Below are 23,756 nucleotides of genomic sequence, written 5' to 3'. Positions count from 1 at the left end.
TTTAAATCAAATTTATTTTTTAAACTTAAATAAATTCAGTTTGGATCTACTCCCATGACTTATGGAGTGTTAAGGCCTTGCATTTCCAAGCCAAACTTCCATAAAGAAGTGATGTTATGGTAGCATATGACAGATTGTTTTCCTTAGAAAATGCATATGAAGGGTGACCTACATGATAAGACGTGCCACCAACTCTGGAATTTCCAAGAAATTTCGCATGCAAAGACAATTTTGATGAGCAAGTGGGGTCTAGCTCTTAAGATAAATTAGGAAAGTTAGTGAATAGGGTGTTACGGAATAATAAAATTATGTTTATTTATTTTATATATATATATAAATAAATATTTATATATATTATTATATAATTAAATAATTTTAAATTAAAGATAAAATAATATTTAATTATATAATAATATATATATAAATATATATTTATTTATATATTTAAAATTAATACGTATAGTATTAACTTTCTGAAAACGGCTGAATCACGGAACTCTTGCTCTTGTGTGATGATACAAGTAAGATAGAATTGGTCAAAAGGAGTGATCTCAATTTGAGTAGATACAACTGCCATATTTAGACCATGTCTACCTACGCCTGATGGCTAATATAATAGACAAAACTTGTGTATAAATTAAATTTGTACTACCTAAATTTGGGCTAAACGTGACACAAGCGGACAAGCTCAATGGTATGAAAGAAAAAAAAAAATTATAGTTGGCCAAAAGACTATGTCCCATCCAAAGTATAATGAAATCTCGACTACCACCCTCAAACTTTTAAAAATTTGAACACCCACCTACAACCAAATTTTTAGTTAAAATTAAGGGTGGAACCATTATTTACTAAAAAATTAAAGTTTTATTATATTTTTCTCTCCTATATTTAAAAACTTACTTTTTCCCCCTAACCTAAAGTTTGAAAAGTGATCAAAACCCTCCTAGGGTTTATTCCTCTCCCTCCGATGCCAATTTCTCCTTTCCAGTTGTCGGTCATCCTCTCTTCTCCCTTTATCTCTCCTTCGGTTTCTCTTCCTTGTCTTTTCCGTCATCTTTGTCTGGAGATGAAGACAAAACTCAGACAAAAATGTGTCATCTTCGTCTCAATGAAGATGACACGTTTTTGTCTAATTTCATCTCATCTCTGATAAAAAACGGTCAGAGAGGCAAAGGAGAGAGACCGGAGGAGAGATAAGGGCGTAAGAGAGGACAATCAATAGGCGGGGAAGGAGAAATCAGTGTCAGAGGAAGAGGAACAAATCCTAAGGGGATTTTGGTCACTTTTCAAACTTTGGGTTAGGGGAAAATGTAAGCTTTAAACATGAGGGAGGCAAATGTGATAAAACTTTAATTTTTTTAATAAATACCCCTAACTTTAACTGAAATTTTTAACAAAAATTTAGTTGTAGGTGGGTGTTTGGGTTTTTTAAATTTAGAGGGTGGGAGTTTGGGATTTCACTATACCTTGGGTGGAAAATAGTCTTTTGGCCTTTATAGTTCTATGGAGCCAAATTGCCTGTTGCCACCCAAGATTTGATCAAATGACATTGTCTACCTTTAAAGTTTTAAAAAGTCAAATTTCCACCCATCATACACTTCTATGAGTGAATCTAATTGGTTTCCTAGAAATAATTGTTTTATCTTTTTATTGAGATTACAAAATTGTCACTAATTCTTAATATAAATGTTAAATTACAAATACATCTTACTACTCAAAAATTTTACCACTTGCACTCATAAAAAATATCAAAACTTTAACTTACTTTAAAATGTTTTATTTTGGTTATTTATTTGAGGTTGTAATTGTTATTTTTTAAATCATTAAAGGGTATTATTAAATTTTAAGATTCTTAAAAACACCCATAAACTTTTTTGAATTTCTAAAAAAAATCCCAAATTCTCATTAACACCCATATATTTAAAAGAAATTTAGTTCACCCATCAAACTTGGAAAATAAAAATAATGGAGAAAATAAAAATAAAAAGAATAAATAGGAAAATAAAAAATAAAAAAAAAGAAAGATTAAATATAAAAATACGTGCAAAATGACCTTTTAATCCTTTCACTTAATAGAGACTTCTTTAAATCAAAACTCAGGAGTGGTGACTTCATTCTCATGAATAAGATACAAGTATGATGGGCTAACAAGAATAGGCTTTAGAATGGGATCCAGATTCAAGTCCAATAAGGAAAATATAAAAGCCCTGGGCCATGTAGAGTTTTCCTAATTTCCTTGTAGATGCAACTAGCTAGGGTTTTGGATAGTCTGGTTTAAAACAGTTTAAAAACTTTTTCAAATCAAACTGAAAAATAACAAAATTATATATACAAATAATATACATAACTTTATACATAAACAATAACATATCACCATATGATTAAATATCATTTTATCTCTAATTCAAAACTATCTAATCGCATGACAACATGTTACTGTGTGTGTATAAAATTGTGTACATAGTAATACTTGTAAAAAAATAGTTTAAAAAATTCCTAACTAAACCAAATTATTTTACGCTTTAAACTAAACTAAACTAAACTAAATTGAAAAATACAGTTTTATCATGTTCGGATTACAATTTTTACATATTAAAAATCATTCACTTTCTATCGTACTTAATAAATAACAATTGAATTATAGTTATATAGGTCATAAAATAAACATTTAAAATGTATATATATACACAATAAATATATAAGAAAAATGACAAGATAAATATAAAAAACAAGTTATGTAATGTCGAGGTTATATCAATTTATATTGTTTTCGAGGCTTAGGCAAATATTTTTCAAAACCCAATACATGATAATATGTTATAATAATTTGTAATATGACGTTTATATATTTGATTTATTGTATTTTGTTTCGTTATTTGGGAGTATAACTATCATTTTTTAAACTATCAAAGGGAATATTAAAATTTCAAAGACACCCTGAATTTTTTTAAATTTGCACAAAACCCCTTAAAATTTTTGTTTGCACAATTACAATTTACCTTCAAACATACATCTATATGACATTGATACTTTTTTCTATGCTTGTATTAGTAAAGTTTTTTATAATTGTTAAATGAAAATAATATGAATTCGAGATACAAAAAATTATTTAATAAATATTTTGAGATAATGTTATTTAATTTGAGAGCTTTTTTGTCTTTTCAACAATTTAAACAAAAAAACTTAATATTTGGGTGGAAAAATGGTTTTTTCAAACTTTAAGAATGAAAATATATCATTTCATCAAACCTTGAGTGGGAAATGCTAGCGCTTGCCCCATTGATAGCATCAACAAATACATCAGTCCATCTTTATTCATCCATAATTGGTGACATTGTCCTAAATGGCCAATAACAGATACACTACAAAGATGGTGTCTATTGTCATCCAATTTAGAAGGACTCTAGTAAAAACCAACAGTTAATGATGTCATAGTAGACACAGGTAACCATTCTAAATGTTGTTGAAATGAAATTAACATTACGAAAACACAAATATTGTAAAACAAAAAGTTAAGAATGTCACGTATATAAACACTTATGTTGTCATGAAGCTATTGTCCTAGGGTCAATAGCAACGTTCAGAAGTAATATCTACTTTTCGGGTCGACAAGGAAGACATCACATGAATGTACCAATTGAAGAATGTTGCCTAAAGATCCTAAAGATAATGATCATTTGACTTCGTCATCGTAGTGACATGCTTCTTCTATAGCTTTACTAGGTTCGTGTAAGGGCTTTGCAAAAATCGTTTTTTTATTTATTTTGACATTTGAATTTGTGTCATGTGTAGAAGGCCATTAGTAATCTGTGTGACATTTAGATCATCCATCTGATCTGGTATGACCAAAGCAACATTAACCCCTTGCTACAGGTGATCATCTTGAGATGGTATGTTGATCACAAAATTGATATCAATATCCGATTAGAAATATATTAGTAGTTAGATTCCCCTTCAAGAAATTGACAAAATAAAACGACAATAAAAAAGATGAGTATTTCTCTTTGATTTAGTTAGCCCCAACATCGATATGTAACACTGGATGTTGTACTGATAACTAAATCTCAACCCAAGTACCATTGAAAACTTGTAAGGCTAAAGTAGAAATCAACTCCATTCACCAAAGCCAAATCCCTTAAGTAAGGCTCCCCCTGTTTATATGTCAAAGGAGGATAACACTAAATCTTTGCTCCTCATCATCTAAGAAAACACCAAAGCATGTGTTATGGAATAGCTTTTTCTGCATGTCGGTGAGCTTCCCACGAATGTTTTCCATTGCATCCTTGTACTCGCAAACTGTTAATTGGACACTAGAGTGATATGATGGATGAAACCTTTTAGCCTCTAACTCTAGGCACACTATAAAAGAGGTGTTTTTCCTTTTCAATCCAAATGTTGATTTTTGGAGAAATAAAATAGGAATTTCATTCATCAAATTCTAGCTAAGATTATCAAAAATATAAAAAAAAAATCATTAAAAATTGAAAAAAAAATCATATCTTGACTTGAGAGTCCAAAAATCACGCGTAATGTAGTTACCTCTCTAGACTTTGGCACTTAGTATAATAATTTAAAAAAAAAAAAAAAAGCCCAAAATCACATTGTCACCCAAGATTTCATGCTCACCTGACTTGATCACGCCTAGTTGAAAATATCAATGAACCTCTTAACGTTACCACCTATTAAAATATGAAAGTTATCACCCTTGTTATAAAATAGGCCAAAGGACTATATGCCACCCAAGTTTAGGTGTGTTCTTAAAGTCACACCTATGAAATAATTACTGTTAAATTTTTTTGTTAGAGAATAAGATAAAATTATTATTTTACTAATAATATTAAAAAAATATCAAATTTATTATATTTTCTCTCCTAAGTTTTAAAAGTTAACAACTTCACCCATACTTAAAGTTTTCTAACTTTAAAAGGTTATATTTTCCCGCAAATTTTTTCTTCAACTCTCCGACACTGACGACTCCCCTCTTCACTTTAAACCGTTGGTCGACACACATAAAAAAAATCTAGAATGGACCTCTTTGTTAGAGACAAAGAGATCTGACGACGAAGACGAAGAGATTCGGAATCTCTTTATCGAATTCGAAGAGATCAAGAGATGAGGAGATTCAAATCTCTTCATCGACGAAGATAACTAGAGATGAAGAGATCCAAATCTCTTCATTGACGAAAAGATCTGAAATTTCTTCGCCTAGATCTCTTCATCGATGAAGAGATCTATAATCTCTTCGATTCATTAATGAAGAGAGTTCATTGACGTCTTTTCCAAATCGTCAAAGAAAGTGGTTGGGGGGAAAGAAAAAAATTATAAGATTTTGGAGAGAAAATATGACTTTTCAAAATTAAAAAACTTTAAAAGGGTGAAATGTTAGTTTTTAAAACTTAATAGAGAAAATATAAGAAATTTGATATTTTTTTAATATTATTAATAAAATAATAATTTTTCTCCTACTTCTAATAAAAAATTTTAATCCTAATTAGTTAACGGATAAGATTTCAAGTTTTTTAAACATGTGTGACTTTGAGAATGTAACTAAACTTGGGGTGAAATAGTCCTTTGGCCTATAAAATATCAGTCAATTAACCTCTGCTAAAATATCATTTAACCCCTTTATTTCGCCCAGTAACTTTGCTTAGTAACATTTCGTTTAATTTAACCCCCTTGTAAAAAAAAGCCTGTCAAAAATTTACATTTTTTCTCAATCACCATAATTTTGTCGGTGGGCGTAATTTACCCATAGGCAAGATCGCATTTACTGCACAAGTGACACTTACCAACAAGATTTTGATGATTCCATGCCGAATATACCAATTTTTACTTAAAAAAAAAAAAAATACAATAACCAAAATTCCTAGACACATAAGTAAAGGGAAAACTCAAAGTAAACCATATATATTTCAACAATCACAGAAAAAACTAAAAAAAAGAAAACAATAAACAGTTTACACTAACATTTAAACCTATTTTGTCATTTTGATAAAAAAAAGAATCTTCGACACGGAGTTATTTTTGGCCGGAAATTCTTTGTCTTCATCGGGTTTTTAGTTTTAATATGGGTCAACTTCAATCAAACTCTTTTTTATATATTGAGTCAAATTCATTGTATCCCATTCTAATGATTATGTCCACATAATCACTAAAGTGTTCGACTAATTTAATACACTATTTTAATATGGTTATTTTAATTAATTACCCTAAAAAAATGTATTGAAGTTTCTGATATAAGAGCATTTACAGGTAATACTGTCAATTGCCAGCGCAATACGTTGTTAACCAGTTTTTTAATATGACCTAAAATTTCATTCTGTTTTTTATTGAGCAGCTCTCACCTTTCATACCCAACTGGAAGAACAGTTTTCTGTCCAGAGAACTTCACATTTAAAACTAGAGTTCACATTCACTCTTTAACAAAATTTACAGCAAATGGGCTGTGGAAAATCGAAACATGATGTAGCTACAGGGAACACAATTTCCATGAAGAAATCAAATGGTGGTAATCAATCCAGGAAGACCAAGGACATTGAAACCGTCCTGGAAAATGGAAACCAAACATAGTGAAGCTTCAGAAAGACTGATATCTGAAGAATCACCAAACCATTACTTTTCTTCAAGAAAAGAAGAAGAAGCTGTTGATGGAATTGCTTCTGAGCAGAAGTCTGATTATGAATCTGCACGCCTTGAAGCTGTCAAGGAGAGTTTGTTCGATGACAATGGTAAAGTTAACAATGCACTGGAAGCCACAAGCTTGGTTGAACAATCAAATGGAGAAACCAAAAGTGGTTTGTTTCCCACACAGAAATAATTTTTTCTAGTCTTCAACTTGTGTCTTTCATGCATGGTAGGCAAATAAGATGTGATATCATATATTAAAAATCTAATCGTTTATATCATATTGTATGATACGTCTTTTAAAAAATAAAATAATAAAAAATAATAATTGATATATTATCATTCTGAAAAATATCACAAACACCTTTAAAAATTTTAAATTTTTCATATATACCTCTACTAAACTATTACATCATTAATTTCTCTAAAAAAATGTATTGATTCATATCGATAATATGTATTATATCGTATAATATGTTTATTGTATCATATTAATTGATATACTTTAAAATACGTATCATATATCGTATGAAGCCGATAATATAACTTTCGGGTTCCTTTCTAATTTTATAAGTGGTTTTAGCCCATAGAATGTTTAACCATCTGCAAATATTTGTGTGGCAGAAGGTGCAGTTGTGAAAGAAGAAAGCTTACCTAAGGAAGCAGAACTTTCAACTCCTCCTACCGATATTGTAGGAGCCTTGTAGCTTAGCTATTTAAATTGCACCTCATTAACTACTTTTATTGTTTCCTATGAGGGTTTTGTGTGTGCAGGAACAATTGGAGCCTTCACCAACCAAGGAGATCTGAAGGAACAGTTATGGCAGATGAAATTTGTAGTGAGCCACTTATGTTTTTGAAGATTTACACTTCGCTAGTTACTGAATAGTTCTAAGTCACTCTATAAAAGAAACCTTATTCTTATTTCTGATCCAGAGTAACTCATTTGCACCTTGAGCAACAAATAAGGGTGAATTCGAATTGAACTAAACTTTGTTAACGAAAAGTTGATTCAAATAAGATATTTCATTTTTTCGATGACTAGATAAAATTGAGCTGGCTCAAATTCAACCTTATTCAAGCCGAACACTGAGCAAAGCCTACGTCAACATGGCTTGATTCCACCTCTAGCAACAAACAACAAAGAAAAGCTGCCTCATCATTTCATTGAAATTTCTTGTTCTTATCAAACTCTTTTGGATGTGCATGAATTTCGTTGAAACCTAAGAAGAATGAGATGACAAGAACAAGCCAGTGAATCATATTAACATGGATGATAATGTGCACAATTCAATAGCTATATGCACAGATTCCTTCCCAACTCAAGCTTGGAGCAACAGATATATCAACTAAACTTTTTGAAAGGGCTCAAAGAAGAAAAGACAGAACCTTGTTTGGCAGAACTTTCATGGCTGACTTCTCTGCTATAACGCAAGTGAAATCACGCACTGCCCCAAACGAGAAAAAAGAATCTAGATATTCTTACTTGAATAACCGACTCCATTTACAATTTCAGGATATATTTAAAAATCCCCCAATCATTTTATGTCCCCGTCCCATCCATGAAGAAAAATGTTTTATATTTATTAATGATCATAAATTTGAATTATAAATCTAAATTATAAATTTAAATTATAATTTTGAATTAAACTTAATTTATATAATTTTTTATTTAAATCAAACTTATATTATTTTTAATTTTAGTATCATAAATTCAAATTAAATTATTTTTTATTTAAATTAAATTCAAACTAAACATATTTAAATTCATTTCGATTCGTATTCACCTTATCACAAAGATTTTGAAAAGTTCGTTACAGGCAAAAGGTGCCGTACGGTCGAAGCCCATGCCCACCCAGCAGACGACCAAAGAACTAACTCCACGGGGGGAAATAAATTTCCCACTATAAATGGCGGGAAATCTCCATTTCATACCCAAGCCCACCAAAGACCGCACATCTTACTCTCTCAAATCGAACGGCTCTAAACGCTACCGGACAATTTTATTTCTCTCACTTTTTTTTTTTTTGTTTGGACTCCTCCTCTAAAATTAATTAGGTCGATCGATCCTTTTCTTTCTCTCGCTCTCTCTCTCAAGAAAGAAACCCTCAACCCCGAGTAAAAGAAACAAATGGCGAGACCCTCGAAGCCACGAGACTCATCCGATGAAGCCATGTCGAACGGCTCTACATCGTCGGAAGACGAGCAAATCAATGATCAAATCAACGAAGACGATGAGGAGGAGCTCGAAGCCGTGACACGATCCGTCGGCTCTGACGAAGACAATTCCCCTGCGTCGGATGAAGACGCTGTTGCTGAGGGTGAAGACGGTGAAGAGGTGATTTTACAATTTTGCCCTTTGTTGTTTTTGAAAATTTTAAGTGTTCATTTTTTTGTGGCGGATCGAAGATGTTTGTACGTGTATTTGTTAGGGCTTTTTATGTATTTTTTACGGAAATTTACAATAAAAGAGGCTGTTTAGCGCAATTTGACTCAGATTAATAAAGATAGTGTATCCTTTGATGTTTGAATTTATTACATAAGCAGTTGCTCACTAAGTTCTTGTAATGCATGATACATTTTAAAGTAGTGCTATTCTGATCACTTTATCTACTGAGTCAGTAAGGGTTTTTGTATTCTATGGTGGTAAGTAATGAAAAGGGCAACGTTTTTTTCTTTTGTATTCTGAATTGTACAAGTTTAGGAGTTGGGGTTTTTGTTTTTAACTGATTAACCTGTAATTGCTTACTTAAAGTAAGTATAGAAGTCAACTTCATCAAGGTTGTTTTGTGTAGGGTAGTTTGGACATGAAATTGTTGGTTGTCTTATAAAAATTTATGGAGAAACCAAGTTTCATTTAACTGACAGTTTTTTTCTTCTACTTTTTCCCTTAAGTTTCAAATATCATAAAGTCTGGTTTTAATTTTCTCATTTATTTTTGTTTGCTTTTACCAACAGGATGAAAATGGTGGAAAGGATGCAGAAATCAGGAAGCGGGAGAAGGCAAGACTAAAAGAAATGCAAAACTTAAAGAAACAAAAGATTCAGGAAATGTTGGATGCGCAAAATGCTGCTATAGATGCTGATATGGTGTGTCATTGTTTCATACATTAGGATTCATATTCTGTATGCTTTGGAGTGCTGAAAATATTGATTAAGTTTATATTGTCTGTATTGATGGCAGAACAATAGAGGGCAGGGCAGATTAAAGTATTTATTACAGCAAACAGAGTTGTTTGCGCATTTTGCCAAAGGCTCCCAATCTGCACCTCAAAAGAAAGTGAAAGGAAGGTATATGTTATGCGTGATTAAAGAATTCTACCGTATCCTCTATCTTGATTTGTTCATACCATATTTTTTTGTAGTACATCCCTTCAGGATTTCTCTGTCTGCAGTTTACCTACTAACTGTCCTAAATTAAAGAAATTATTTGGAACTCTTCTGGATGATAAGTTAAACATTGACAAATTCTTAAAGGTTTTTCATTAAGATGAGCAGATATGTGAGTCATTACATCTTAGACTAAGGTTTTTAGATTTAAAAATGCATAAAATCTAAGAAATTTAGATTCTTGACTTTTAAGGTGAATGGTTTTTTTTTGTTTTCTGAGGCACACTTTCTGGTTCATATGGCTCCTTTAAACTATGATGTGTAGGTGTTTTCCTTTTCTTCATGCATAAACTACTGACCGAACTCCATAAAATGAATGATGTTTTACTTAATTGTGTTGTGCATTCAAATTTCAATCTATGTTCAACAATCCCAATTTTTGCTTATAAATTTAGGGGTCGACATGCATCAAAGATAACTGAAGAGGAAGAAGATGAAGAATATTTGAAGGAAGAAGAAGATGGTTTATCAGGAACCACACGACTGGTTACACAACCTTCCTGTAAGTGCTCTCTCTTTATGCATGTTAGTGAATGATTTTAATATGGCGTTAAAAGGTGATTATCTTATAAATATTATCTTTTTATTTATTTTTTTATCATTGCATGCCTTTTCACTTTTGTATGTTGTTTTAGTTACCTTTTATTAGTATTTCTAAAATTGCATGTTTATGATTGGTTACGTTATGCTGGAATTGCTTATGGACACATGATGTTGTGTACTTGCGGGCATTTATTATAAAATACTAAAAAAATTTCTAGCAAGAGAAAAAATGGCTGTTGGGGTTTTGTACTCAATTCAATTGAATGTCGTAGGATCATAGAGTACGGATTGAGTTGGGGGACATGAATTTTCTTGTTGATTGATCAAGATGTTCTGTATCCGTTTTATGTGTTGATTACCATAATCTGTTCAGCAGGTGTCACTGTTTAGCATGGCTTCTTTTGAATCATACCCAGATTTTTTTTTTGGGGAGAAATTAAGAAATTTTACAAAAGAAAACACGAGGGGCTTCTTCTGTTTAGTGAACCTACGCTGGATGGTTGATATTTTTTTCAGTCAAGGTGCAATTGAATTTGGAATGTTGATTTCTTTTTTATATGTATTCTCATTCTACAGGTATTCAAGGAAAGATGAGGGATTACCAGCTGGCTGGATTAAACTGGCTCATTAGGTTGTATGAGAATGGTATAAATGGGATCCTTGCTGATGAAATGGTATGCATGAAAAGTGTAGATTCTTAAATTCATCCTTTTTAACTTATACTGTGTGAGTTGAGTTCAGTACTTTGAGCTTAATCTGTGACATTATTTTGTCATGTTATAAATGATCTCCATTTCCAGGGTCTTGGAAAAACTTTGCAAACCATATCCTTGTTGGGCTACCTTCATGAGTTCAGAGGAATCACCGGTCCTCATATGGTAGTTGCTCCAAAATCTACCCTTGGTAACTGGATGAATGAAATTCGGCGTTTCTGCCCAATTTTGCGGGCTGTTAAGTTTCTTGGAAATCCAGATGAAAGGGTAAATCTCTAAGAGTATGCTTTGGTGGAATTTTTTATGCCCTCTTGTAGTTGTTTTATTACATTATATGTCTTTCCCACATTTTTGCAGAGACATATACGTGAGGAGTTACTGGTTGCTAGAAAGTTTGATGTCTGTGTCACAAGTTTTGAGATGGCCATCAAAGAGAAGTCTGCCTTGCGTCGCTTCAGCTGGCGCTATATAATCATTGATGAAGCCCATCGAATCAAGAATGAAAATTCTCTCCTTTCTAAAACAATGAGACTGTATAATACCAACTACCGTCTTCTTATCACGGGTACCCCACTTCAGGTATTGATGATGCTTTATTTTTTTCATTTATAGTTTATTGCCTAGTTTCCCTATATTAATTATGCATGCACTTGATTTAGGGAGAGATCATTATCTTCATTTACCCAAATACCTGTGATAACTTACAATTCATTTGTTCTTTAAAAAGTTCGTCAAAGTTCTTTCAGTACTTTTATTATAGTGTCAAGCCACTTTTATGTGATTTTAATTAATTTGCTATGCTTAATGATGCGCAGAACAATCTTCATGAACTATGGTCCCTTCTTAACTTCTTACTTCCTGAAATCTTTAGTTCAGCTGAAACTTTTGATGAATGGTTCCAAATTTCTGGGGAAAATGACCAGCAGGAAGTTGTCCAACAACTTCACAAGGTAGTTGCTCACCTTATTATCAATGGTTGTAAGTGCATTTTATTCCATTCAACACATTAGTTTTGTGTCATTTGTACTTTTAAGGTCCTCCGGCCATTTCTTCTGCGAAGATTGAAGTCAGATGTTGAGAAAGGTCTACCTCCAAAAAAGGAAACAATACTGAAAGTTGGCATGTCCCAGATGCAAAAACAGTACTACAGAGCATTGCTACAGAAAGATCTTGAAGTTGTGAATGCAGGTGGAGAACGTAAACGTCTTCTGAACATTGCAATGCAGCTGCGTAAATGCTGTAATCATCCATATCTGTTCCAAGGGGCTGAACCTGGTCCTCCTTACACTACAGGGGAGCATCTCATAACAAATGCTGGTAACCTTAATGTTCTGTCTTGTAATGAGTTCATTAGTTGATGAGTTAGGTCAAATCTGTCAGCATTTAATTAATTCTAATTTTCAGGTAAAATGGTTCTTCTGGATAAGTTGCTACCGAAGCTAAAAGAGCGTGATTCAAGGGTCTTAATATTTTCTCAGGTCAGTTCTATATCAACTAATGAATGGTTGCAGTGGCAAGAGAGGTTATTTTAAAAAAAGTCTGAATTATATTTTTTAGTTGGTTATTTGTCCTTGTGTATGCCCATTTATTCTTTTCCAGTGTCGTTTAATATAATTCTTATGAGTTGTATTTTTTTTTGTTGGTTTGATTTCACAATTCAGATGACAAGGCTGCTGGACATTCTTGAAGACTATTTAATGTTTCGTGGGTACCTATATTGTCGGATTGATGGCAATACTGGTGGAGAAGATCGAGATGCTTCTATTGAGGCCTTCAATAAGCCAGGAAGTGAGAAATTTGTTTTCTTGCTGTCAACTAGAGCTGGAGGCCTTGGTATTAATCTTGCCACTGCAGATGTGGTCATCCTTTATGATAGTGACTGGTGAGTTTCTTTCAATTTGTTGTTAGTGTTGGTTCTTTGTTGGTTTTGGTTTAAGGATGCTAGTGGATAATTGCAGGAACCCTCAAGTTGATCTGCAAGCACAGGATCGTGCTCACAGGATTGGCCAAAAGAAAGAAGTTCAAGTGTTCCGATTTTGTACAGAGGTTTGAATTAGTTTTTATGTGCTATGGTAGAAGCTAAGCTGTTACTATGAACTCTCATTTGGATCGCATATGAACAGTATACTATTGAGGAAAAAGTGATTGAGAGGGCATATAAAAAACTTGCACTTGATGCTCTGGTGATTCAACAAGGAAGATTAGCAGAGCAGAAAAGTAAGTGGTTTCTGCATTACAAGTTCTTATGAGATGATAACTGTTGCATCGGTGCAGAATCTGATGCCTGCCATTTTTCTTTTGGGATCTTTAGCTGTCAATAAAGATGAGCTGCTTCAGATGGTGAGATTTGGTGCTGAAATGGTTTTCAGCTCCAAGGATAGCACAATTACTGATGAGGATATCGACAGAATTATTGCAAAAGGAGAAGAAGCAACAGCTGAATTGGATGCAAAGATGAAAAAATTTACTGAAGATGCAATTAAATTTAAAATGGACGAGAGTATGTAACTTGTTTCTAATGATTTTCTCCTTTTTGTTTTCATTGCTTGTTTAATTCTTGAAGTGTTCTTGTGGTACAGCTGCTGAATTGTATGATTTTGATGACGAGAAGGTAAAGGTCTTATGTCATACTTTTTGTTGTCTGTTTCTGCTTGTATTAGTGTTGCTTTTGTCACTTTCTAGTGATTTATTGCCTGCTACGGGCTTATTTCTTGCTTTTCTGTTGATGAAGGATGAGAACAAGCTTGACTTCAAGAAAATCGTTAGTGAAAACTGGATTGAGCCTCCAAAAAGAGAGCGGAAGCGCAAGTAATTGTTTTTTTTTTTTTAAATTTTTGTGCTAGGGTTGTATATGTTGTATTCAATCATTATTTTATATATTCTGATTTTTTTTCTCCTGTCCATTGATCAGTTACTCTGAATCTGAGTACTTTAAACAAACAATGCGCCAAGGTGGACCTGCAAAACCAAAAGAGCCACGAATTCCTAGGATGCCCCAACTGTAAGTGATATGATGAAACTGTTTATTTTTTAAAAATGGATTCCACTGTGTTCACCAGTTTCATGTAATTAATTTGTATCTTTGCCTATTGTTTCCAGGCATGATTTTCAATTTTTCAACACTCAAAGGTTGAGTGAACTGTATGAAAAAGAAGTACGCTACCTTATGGTGGGTATCATTTGAGTTAGTCAAGTTATCTATGGTACTTTGTGCATCTATACAGTGTGTTTTGATCTTTGTGCATACTTCTATTTCTTCAATTTCAGCAAACTCATCAGAAGAATCAGTTGAAAGACACAATTGATGTAGATGAGCCTGAAGGTATGCATCCTTTTCTTTTTTTTCACTATGAATAAATTGCTTATTTTGATTTTATCTTTATACCTAGTACTGACTGAGTTGTGTTTAGAAGGGGGAGATCCATTGACTGCAGAGGAATTGGAAGAAAAGGAACGATTATTAGAAGAAGTGAGTAGAATTAATGTTGTTGAATACATTTATAATATTGTACTTTTAAGAACTTGTCTGCTGGTTTGTGTAGGGATTTTCTTCCTGGAGTAGAAGAGATTTCAATACTTTCATTAGGGCATGTGAGAAGTATGGACGAAATGACATAAAAAGTATAGTGTTAGAAATGGAAGGAAAGACTGAGGAAGAAGTTGAAAGATATGCTAAAGTTTTTAAAGAACGATATAAGGAGTTAAATGGTAAGTACGGTCCCACACGATTATATTTTTATGTAAAATTTCAATCATTCGATTGAGATTTATGATTGAACTGCTTAGTCTGTGTTAATATTTTATTGATGAGGTGTGGTTATTAAATTTTAGCAATTTTAGTTGAGTTCAGCATGAGTCCGGTAAGAAATTGAATGGAAGGTTGTTCAGACCTCAGGAGTCCTTCCTGGCAATTAGATCTATCTACCCCTGCAAGGCATAATTGTTACTGAACACTTAAATTTTACCTTTTGCTTTAACATGGTTCTGATTTAAAAAGTCAGAGAACTTATCAATTTTTCTTTCAGGAATCTGACTATTTCTTAAATTGGAAAATTTTCTAGTTTTATTGTTGTGGGATGTTATTAACCCTTATTTTGTTTATGATGGATGATATGATATTAGTTCTTTAATAAAGCCATATGGCAGTTGTCTCAGGTTAACTTAGTTCTCTCTTATTTTGTGATGATGCTGCAGATTATGATAGGATCATTAAGAACATTGAAAGGGGAGAGGCCAGAATTTCTCGGAAAGATGAGATCATGAAAGCCATTGGGAAGAAATTAGATCGCTATAAAAATCCATGGCTTGAACTAAAGATTCAGTATGGTCAGAACAAAGGAAAGTTGTACAATGAAGAATGTGACCGTTTCATGGTATTCAATCTGTTAATTGTAGATGCTGTTGCTGTGATAGTGATTCCTAACAATGTTTATTGGACCATATCTTCCAGTGACATTGATGTCTTCTATTTTAAACACAGATCTGCATGGTTCACAAGCTTGGATATGGAAACTGGGATGAGCTCAAGGCAGCATTCCGTACATCACCGTTATTTCGATTTGACTGGTTTGTGAAGTCTCGTACGACCCAAGAACTTGCTAGAAGATGTGATACCCTCATTCGGTTGGTAGAGAAGGAAAACCAAGAATATGATGAGAGGGAGAGACAGGCCAGGAAAGAAAAGAAACTTGCCAAGGTCCTGCCCACCACCTGTCATTGATGCATTGTTTTATTTTGTGGTTTTAAGTTCCTGTGAGATCTCTTGTTTGCATATTTGATGTGTGAAGCTCATATATGCTAACACCAGGTTCTTGATACAAAAAATAGAAAGAAAATAGTGACAAAATCTCATGTTGTGAATCTGATGATCTTTTCATTTCATGATTTAGAACATGACACCATCAAAGCGTGCTGCGGGAAGGCAGCAGCCAAATGAGAGCCCAAGTTCCCAAAAGAAGCGGAAGCAGTTATCAATGGATGACTACCTTAGCTCAGTATGTGGTGACATTTCTTGTATAAAAACTAATCAATTTTCAGAATATGAAGTTGCTAATTATTGAAAATACATGTTATGATCTTTGTTGCAGGGGAAGAGGAGGAAATGATATTTGATATAGGAGGTGAACCTTTGATAAATTACAAGCAGTGCGCTGTATTCTGGTGATAACCCTTATTATTATTATTTTATATTTGGCATTAGGGTTCAATAGAATTCATAACCGCAGTGTAGTATTTAGATTATGTTAGGTTGATGGGTAGTTGTTGTATAAATGAGAATAATATATACGGATGACCTTCGTAAGCCAAATTTTATTCCTGCGGATTGAATGAAAATTATTTGTAGTCTCTAAATCTTCTGTTGTTCTTTTTGGGTTTCTGTAGAGTTGTCTACTCTTGAAACAAGATAATAATAACGACCTTAAACTGTAAGTTCAGGTTTCTTCAAACAATAATAAAACTGTACATCTATTTTTAGTATACAAATAAATTTAACACTTAATCATATGATAAAACATATTTTTTTTTCCAATTTGTATTGGCGTCCTACCTTTCAAGGAACCTTTCAATTTTTATCATCTCGGCGTGGTTTGTGCACTTTGGGGGTGGTTTGTGCACTTTGGGGGAGCAATTGAATGAAGAAATGGTATGGAGTTACAAAAGTAAATTGAAACGTTTTTTGTACAAGCCAGCCGAAAGCATATGACAGACTCAGAAATCCGTACACAGGACAAGTTGTAACACCAATTTAGACATTCACACCAAAACCACCAAGTCTCCCCACTTACAGACAATAATATGTGGGCAAAAATTTGGACATCTTCCCACATTTCCTGTAACATCAACTTGAGAAAAAAAGCTCTAAATACATAAATTAACATGCTCCATACATCATTCCCTGTAATTCTCAGATGAAATCACAGTAACTCCTATTTCCAATTCCCTCTTTAACTGTCTCTCCTTCAACTGCACAATTGAAGCAATCAGTTTCGCATTCAAAACTAGTGTGACATAGCATAGCATAGCATAGGACAAGCAACAACAGTCAAAGTTGGATACACGTATCAACCCCTCCAATTCTGTGGGTGGAAATGGAAACCCAGATGGCGTATTTGCAAGTTTTCCTTTTCATGACCCTGAGAAATGATATACCATTTCTTCCCTACAAGACCGACTTTCTGTTGCTATTACTCATTTGTACCATCAAAGCTCCCCATTGCATTAGCCCGCTTTTTCTCCCTCCAGTTCTCACCCCATACTTTTGCCTCTGCCACAGCTCGCTCTCTATCTAAATCACGGTTCCTTGGAGTTTCCCTTGCTCTCCCAGTGCTTCCAGGGCTGTCTCTCTGAGATTCCTGTTGCCCTAAATCCTCCACAACCCATTTTCTCCCCGATCCACCACCAGCCTCATTTCTGCCCAAGTCTACACCGTTACTCAATTCCCTAACATGCTCCCTCTTCCTGTAATCAGGAGAATTTTTATGGGTGGAAGGTGAACCGTGCCTCCGAACATGTCCATGCTCATCTGGGCTATCTAGCCCATCTCCCATATTCCTTCTGTCATCCCTATTTCTAGGAGTAGATGGACCAACTCTGATACTCAGATTGCTGGCTGAATTTGGGTCATAGGTTTGGGACGCTAAATATGTAAGTGCAGTCACCACATCACCAATAAGAGGTCTTGTAGCAGCTTGCTCCTGCAAACACATGGCTGCAACTGCAAGAGCTTGGTAAAGTCCTCGCATTGGGTAACGACCTTGCAATAGAGGGTCAGCCATCTTGGGAAACTTCCTGCGATCCTTGAAGAGTGGTCGTGCCTACAAGTCCATACCTCACAAATAAAGAAGAAAGAAAAAAAAAAGAGAGAAACCTTGTCTCATGTTTATTTAGTGACACATCAAAGAAACAAAACCATGATATTCCAAGATATCCCCTGCACTAAAATCAAAGTATTGTTTTCATTCTTACCCATGCAACAAGATTATGCTCCCCATGAGCCCGTGTATTATCAATAGCCTTGCGCCCTGTGATCAACTCAAGAAACACAACTCCAAAACTGTACACATCAGACTTTAAAGTGAGTTGGCCAGTCATAGCATATTCTGGTGCACAATAACCATATGTACCCATCACTCGAGTGGATACATGGGTTTTGTCACCAACAGGGCCCAACTTAGCAAGCCCAAAATCAGATAACTTGGGGTGATAGCCCTCATCAAGTAGAATATTTGATGATTTTAAATCCCTATATATAACAGGTGGGTTCGCTTTATCATGTAGGTATTCTAACCCCTTCGCTGCACCAGCCGCAATCTTCATCCGTGTATTCCAGTCCAATGGCTCTTTGTTTGGTGGGAGATCTGAAAACAGATTATGAATAAGGAATCAAGATGGTTTGCAAAAATACAAAAGTATAATCCAAACTTTGGATCTGCACTAGGAATTAAGTGAGACAGGTTACATGTTAGTCATTCAAGAAAGTACTGCTAAAATGAAGTATAAATAGATAGTGCAAAAACATATTTGAAAAACATCAGAAGTTGGGATTTGTGAAGAAACAACAATTGAAGAATCAATTTCATTAGAAAAGACTTACAAATGAGCATAATTCAATATAGAATATACAAGTAGTTGCATCAATAGCCATCCAGATGCATGCTTGCTCGTGGTTATTTGTCCATTTTTCATTTCCATTCTCATAATAACAACAGTGTTTCACGACATATCAACATTCACTTAAATATTTAGTCTACAATGATGAACACAAAAGGGCTATTGGAAGGTTATCCATGAGATTCAGTTGCAGCATGTTCTGATTTACCAAGATGCATACAGATAGTAGCTGACCTCTGCAACACAATGAACCATAATAACCTTCAATGAATCATGAGTAGTTGTGAGCATTTGCATGTTCATCACATCCATCTTACAATCTTAGATATTCTTTTATTAATTTTGCTGAGAAGATCAATAAACCTTTTTTTGGATTAAAATTAATGTAGACACCACATGCTAATTGAAAAAACACGGATCAAAGACAATTATCAAGGTTGTTCATTTCAATTGTTTCTAGTTTCTACAGCAACCAAAGCAAAAAAGAGATCTCATTGTCTCAAGTGAATTTATTCCTACAAATTCAATTAAATCGATTAGGGCTCTACATATACAGCATCGCCAAATGGTAGATGAAAGTGTACCACAAGACTTCTAGAAAAATAATGTGTCCTCCTGTACTTATAGACACTTTAAATATGTTATTGATAAAATCATGTTGTCACAAATGAATAATATTGCTATTGCAAGCATCTTTGAAAATCATTAAACCAATACATCCAATTAGGAAAGTATCATGAAAGGACTTAAGTAGTCATCCCAAACATGCAGTTAATTGTTAATATTTTCATGCCAAAAATTAAATTTCCTGTAATATAAAATGGCATCATAAAGGCACTAGGTACAAGATGTTTCTTACTGCAGTGAGTATAGCTAACCATGTAAATGATCTTCCAATGATCCCAAGGGCATGAATTCATAAACAAGTAGTCGTTGGTCCCCATCCGCACAATAACCAATCAAATTGACAAGGTTAGAGTGGTGTAAGAGGCTAAGCATGAGAACTTCCACCAGAAATTCTCTATTTCCTTGAAGACCATTTCGGTCAAGCTGTTTGACAGCAACTACCTGTAATATAGCCATTCAACGCAACTAAAAATCATCAAAGAGATGGAACTTACTAAGGGAAACTCATGACAAGAAGGCAACTAGGAAAATGGAAAAATATTTTTAAAGGTAAAAACTCAATCAATAACTGTATCTGAAAAACAATCACATATGACAACAAGGCACCTAGCTCATGACAAAAGTTATATATTAAGGACATCCAATCCAACGTTACCTGTCCTGTGCTTTCCAAGCGGCCCTTGTAAACACGTCCAAAACCGCCTTCACCCAATAGACATTCTGGTCTAAAGTTCTTAGTGGCAGCAGCAAGCTCTCTAAAGGCAAATGTTTGTGCCGCAATATGTGCAGTTGGTTCCTTAGGAACTACTAGTTCCTTCTTAGTGTCAGCACCACTCCGATATTTTGACTTGTCTATGTTAGGAAGTGAAGAAGAAAGAAAATATCAAATTTTAGCTAAGCAAATGACACCATGTTAAATTTAAGTTACACAAAACATACACATAAATCACATAACAAGGAACACTTCTTACACAACCTAAAAAAGAATGTAACATAATATGCTATTGTCATATTACCAAAATTTGACAAGAATATCAAATTTTCTAATAAAAACAATAATTTAAATGCATAGCATAACATTAAACACTGCATTTTTACATCTTTTTTTATAAGTGCATCAAACATTCTCAGTGGGGTTGCTTGTACTTTTGTTGTGTACAACATAGCCCCTTTAATTTTCAAAATTTCCACTTTATATACACTTATTAGCATTCATTCTGCAGTAATCTTGAACAATGATAGATGAACAGATATGATAATCATTAGAAAACTAGATAATTGAAGCTCCAAAAACTAAGAGTAGATCTCCAACATAAATTTTCAGCACCACTCGATTAGCTTGAAAATAAACAGTATCAAAAAAATTAAAATCCACACAGTAGTAAGTTATTTAAAATCAAATCCAAACTACTAAAGCTTGAACACCCAAAATTCCGCCAACACAATATATGCATCAGATCACGGAAAAAATAGTTTCTACCAGCAAAATATAACCCAAACAGTGATTCAAAACAACAAAAACACAAAATTGAAGATGCACAGGAACCAATCCAAAACCAAAAGAACCCAAAAACAGTATACTATCAAAACAAACCAGAAAGTAACAAAATCCAACCTGAACTAGCTCTATTAACAGGATGAGGCTGAGAAATTGAGCCATCTTTAGTTGACTCCTTGTTCAGTTCCTTCACTACACCACTAGCAGCTTCCTCGTTACTGGATGATCCCAAACAAGAAAAACACCCACCCATATCAAATCCAAACAAATCAATTAAAACTTTAACAAAGCTTCAAACTTTGATTACAACCAAAAAATTATTTTAACTATCACTCACTCCCCAGCATCTTCTCTTTACGAAACAAAATAAAAAAACTAAAAACCCATCTCAAGAATTGCCCATCAGATCACTCTCTCCCCAAAGCTGTTATCTTTCTGTGATCTCGAGTGCCCATTTAAGACAAAGATCGAGACCCAAAAAGCAGATCAACAAATCGAAGAAAATCTATTTTGTTGTTATGTGGTGTGGAAGCAGAGAAGGTAATGAAAAGAAAAAGGAAAAAAAAAAAGAAAATAAATAAATTCTTAATAACAAATTATACCTTATTAAATTAAAGGATTAAAAATTAATTATCTTTTAAATTATGGAATAAAACACTTATCGCCTTTTGTATATTAACCTATTTACCTTTTTTACCCTTTATATTCAAAAAATTTACCATCGTAATAATATCATCACGGTAGGGGTGTGGGTCCCACCCAAGAGATCTGCTTCTTCCACATTTGTGATGGACATTCTTTAACACATGCTAAATAGTATAAAAAAGGAAGGGGCGTGACTCCCTATTTCTTGTCTCCATGATGGGATTCCAACCGTCCGATTAGATGATGATCATGGAAAACTTCAAAAGTCGTGACGTCATGATTTTGATCCAACCGTCATCTTTCAAACTCACATACTTACTCACTCTTTAATTTAAACTGATAAATAATATTTTTCGATTTTTTTATTTTTTATTTTTTAAATCAGCGGCACTGGGCTTTTAAAAGAAAATTATATCCATAGATAAAATTATAGTTATCACAGGGGTACTAATTAAAATAAATTTTTTATATATATAAAATATTTTTTTATAGTGCAAATATAATTATTTTTTAATTCGATTTTATTTTTTAAAAAATATAAATTTTAAAATTTAAGATTAGCTGAATAGATTGGCCGACGAGCCATGGTCAATCAACCATAACCCACCAATCAATTTTTTAAAAAAATTTGGGTAATTGGATGCTCGACTTTCCATTATCAAAGTTATAGAAAAATTTCATATTTTTATCTTATTTTATTTCATATCTTAATTTTGATTGAGTGAGTTTAAGTTTGATTCGCTGAATCTTGGTTGGGTAAGTATAAAATCTAAGACTATTTTAGGTATTTTATATTTTAGGCTATATATATAATTAAAAAAAAAAGTGGTTATATATATATATATATATATATATATATATACAAGAGAGAAAAATAGACTATTTTAGTTAATATCTCGTCATCATATCTTACTTACGATATACAATATATATTTTATAATACAGTATGATGTAAATAAAAAATGATATATATCATAAGATGTATCAAACTAATATAATAAAATAAATGTATCATATGATACAATACATATTATTGACACAGATTAATATGTTTTTTAAAAGGAAATATTATATAATAACAGTATTTATAAGAAATTTTAAATTTTAAAAAATTTTTGTAATATACTTTAGAATACCGGCATGCTAATAAATTTTTTTATTATTTTATTTTTAAAAAAATTATATCATATAATTCGATATATAATACAAAAAATTAAACTTTTTAATATGTAATAATTCAACTATCATAAGTGGATTCCAACTTGCAAGCAGCTCTATTTTTGTTTCTATACAAATGACAATTTGTACTTGCCCCATGTGCAGTAGATCACAAGCAAATTTGATTTGAGCATGAGCATGAGCATGAGCATGAGACTCTCATAATTTCTCAATTTTGTACTTTGTGAATTACTTCAGAGCTAAGTATCACAATAATTCACATTTAGTCATGAATAATTGCCTCTACATAAAATGACTGGAAACTGAAATAGTTCTCCATATTAGCCCTACTCATACGACACTCTTAAGCACACTGGCTCTTGAAGGCCCCAAGAAAGGGTATAAAAACAACCTAAGTCCTCTTGAAGATCTATCATCTTTAGTGTTGTGATAAGTTCAAGAGGGGATCATGAAGACTTCAATAGCAACCTGGTGGCAAGAGAAAGACTATACAAGATCTATACTCATATGAGTGGTTTTGTTACGTCAAATTTGATGCTCGTAAATAATTATTCATTTTTTTAAACTTTAAAACTTACAAGTTAAATAATTTTGTTGATGATATTGTGACGAGATTGTCTAATTAGTATAAAGGAACTAGTATCCTAGTCATATGGTTAGTTCTAATGGGACTATATTTGGGTGTCATGTTTAGTCAAAATAAATTTGTGGTAAGTATACTCAAACAATAAATGAGCAGGAATAACTGGGTTGAAATAAGGTATTTCTCTTGAGTTAGGGTTCACTTTCATCCACTGCCTATCATTACAAGATTCACTCGGTACAAATTTATAACCTTTGGAGTTAGTTACAACTTAATTATCTTCTCATCCCTTTGTTTAAGTTTAGAGGCTTAACTAGAAGTTCGTAGAGTAAAATCATCTCTT

The 23,756-nt window shown here is 33.1% G+C and overlaps 2 protein-coding genes across 3 annotated transcripts; one reads left to right on the top strand and one right to left on the bottom strand.

Moving 5' to 3' along the window:
• The first annotated feature begins 8,647 nt into the window (after positions 1–8,647).
• Positions 8,648–16,622, top strand: LOC123210333 (ISWI chromatin-remodeling complex ATPase CHR11). 2 transcript variants are annotated; one of them, XM_044628619.1, is made up of 25 exons: positions 8,648–8,962; positions 9,583–9,714; positions 9,809–9,915; positions 10,410–10,516; positions 11,134–11,231; positions 11,358–11,537; positions 11,628–11,849; positions 12,086–12,220; positions 12,305–12,587; positions 12,675–12,748; positions 12,932–13,152; positions 13,229–13,316; positions 13,394–13,487; positions 13,582–13,770; positions 13,850–13,881; positions 14,002–14,078; positions 14,182–14,271; positions 14,370–14,439; positions 14,538–14,592; positions 14,684–14,739; positions 14,813–14,978; positions 15,465–15,643; positions 15,751–15,966; positions 16,160–16,264; positions 16,358–16,622. In XM_044628619.1, exons 1-25 carry the CDS (start codon positions 8,756–8,758, stop codon positions 16,373–16,375), a joined length of 3,201 nt encoding a protein of 1,066 aa, XP_044484554.1. In that variant the 5' UTR covers positions 8,648–8,755; the 3' UTR covers positions 16,376–16,622. The 2 variants fall into 2 exon arrangements, with proteins under 2 accessions (XP_044484554.1, XP_044484553.1); XM_044628618.1 differs by having other exon boundaries at positions 8,649–8,962; positions 14,681–14,739.
• A 277-nt stretch (positions 16,623–16,899) lies between these two features.
• LOC123210335 (serine/threonine-protein kinase PBL27-like) lies at positions 16,900–21,557 on the bottom strand. The gene is made up of 5 exons (XM_044628620.1): positions 21,124–21,557; positions 20,164–20,360; positions 19,760–19,949; positions 18,237–18,628; positions 16,900–18,085 (listed from the first exon to the last, which is right to left on the bottom strand). The coding sequence occupies exons 1-5, from the start codon at positions 21,257–21,259 to the stop codon at positions 17,456–17,458; spliced, it is 1,545 nt and encodes a 514-aa protein (XP_044484555.1). The 5' UTR covers positions 21,260–21,557; the 3' UTR covers positions 16,900–17,455.
• Between the last annotated feature and the right edge of the window lie 2,199 nt (positions 21,558–23,756).

This window comes from Mangifera indica, chromosome 3 (genome assembly GCF_011075055.1).
Source record: "Mangifera indica cultivar Alphonso chromosome 3, CATAS_Mindica_2.1, whole genome shotgun sequence".
Classification (NCBI taxonomy): domain Eukaryota; kingdom Viridiplantae; phylum Streptophyta; class Magnoliopsida; order Sapindales; family Anacardiaceae; genus Mangifera; species Mangifera indica.
The sequence above is the reverse complement of the archived record's forward strand: the minus strand, read 5'-3'. Positions and strand labels throughout refer to the sequence as shown.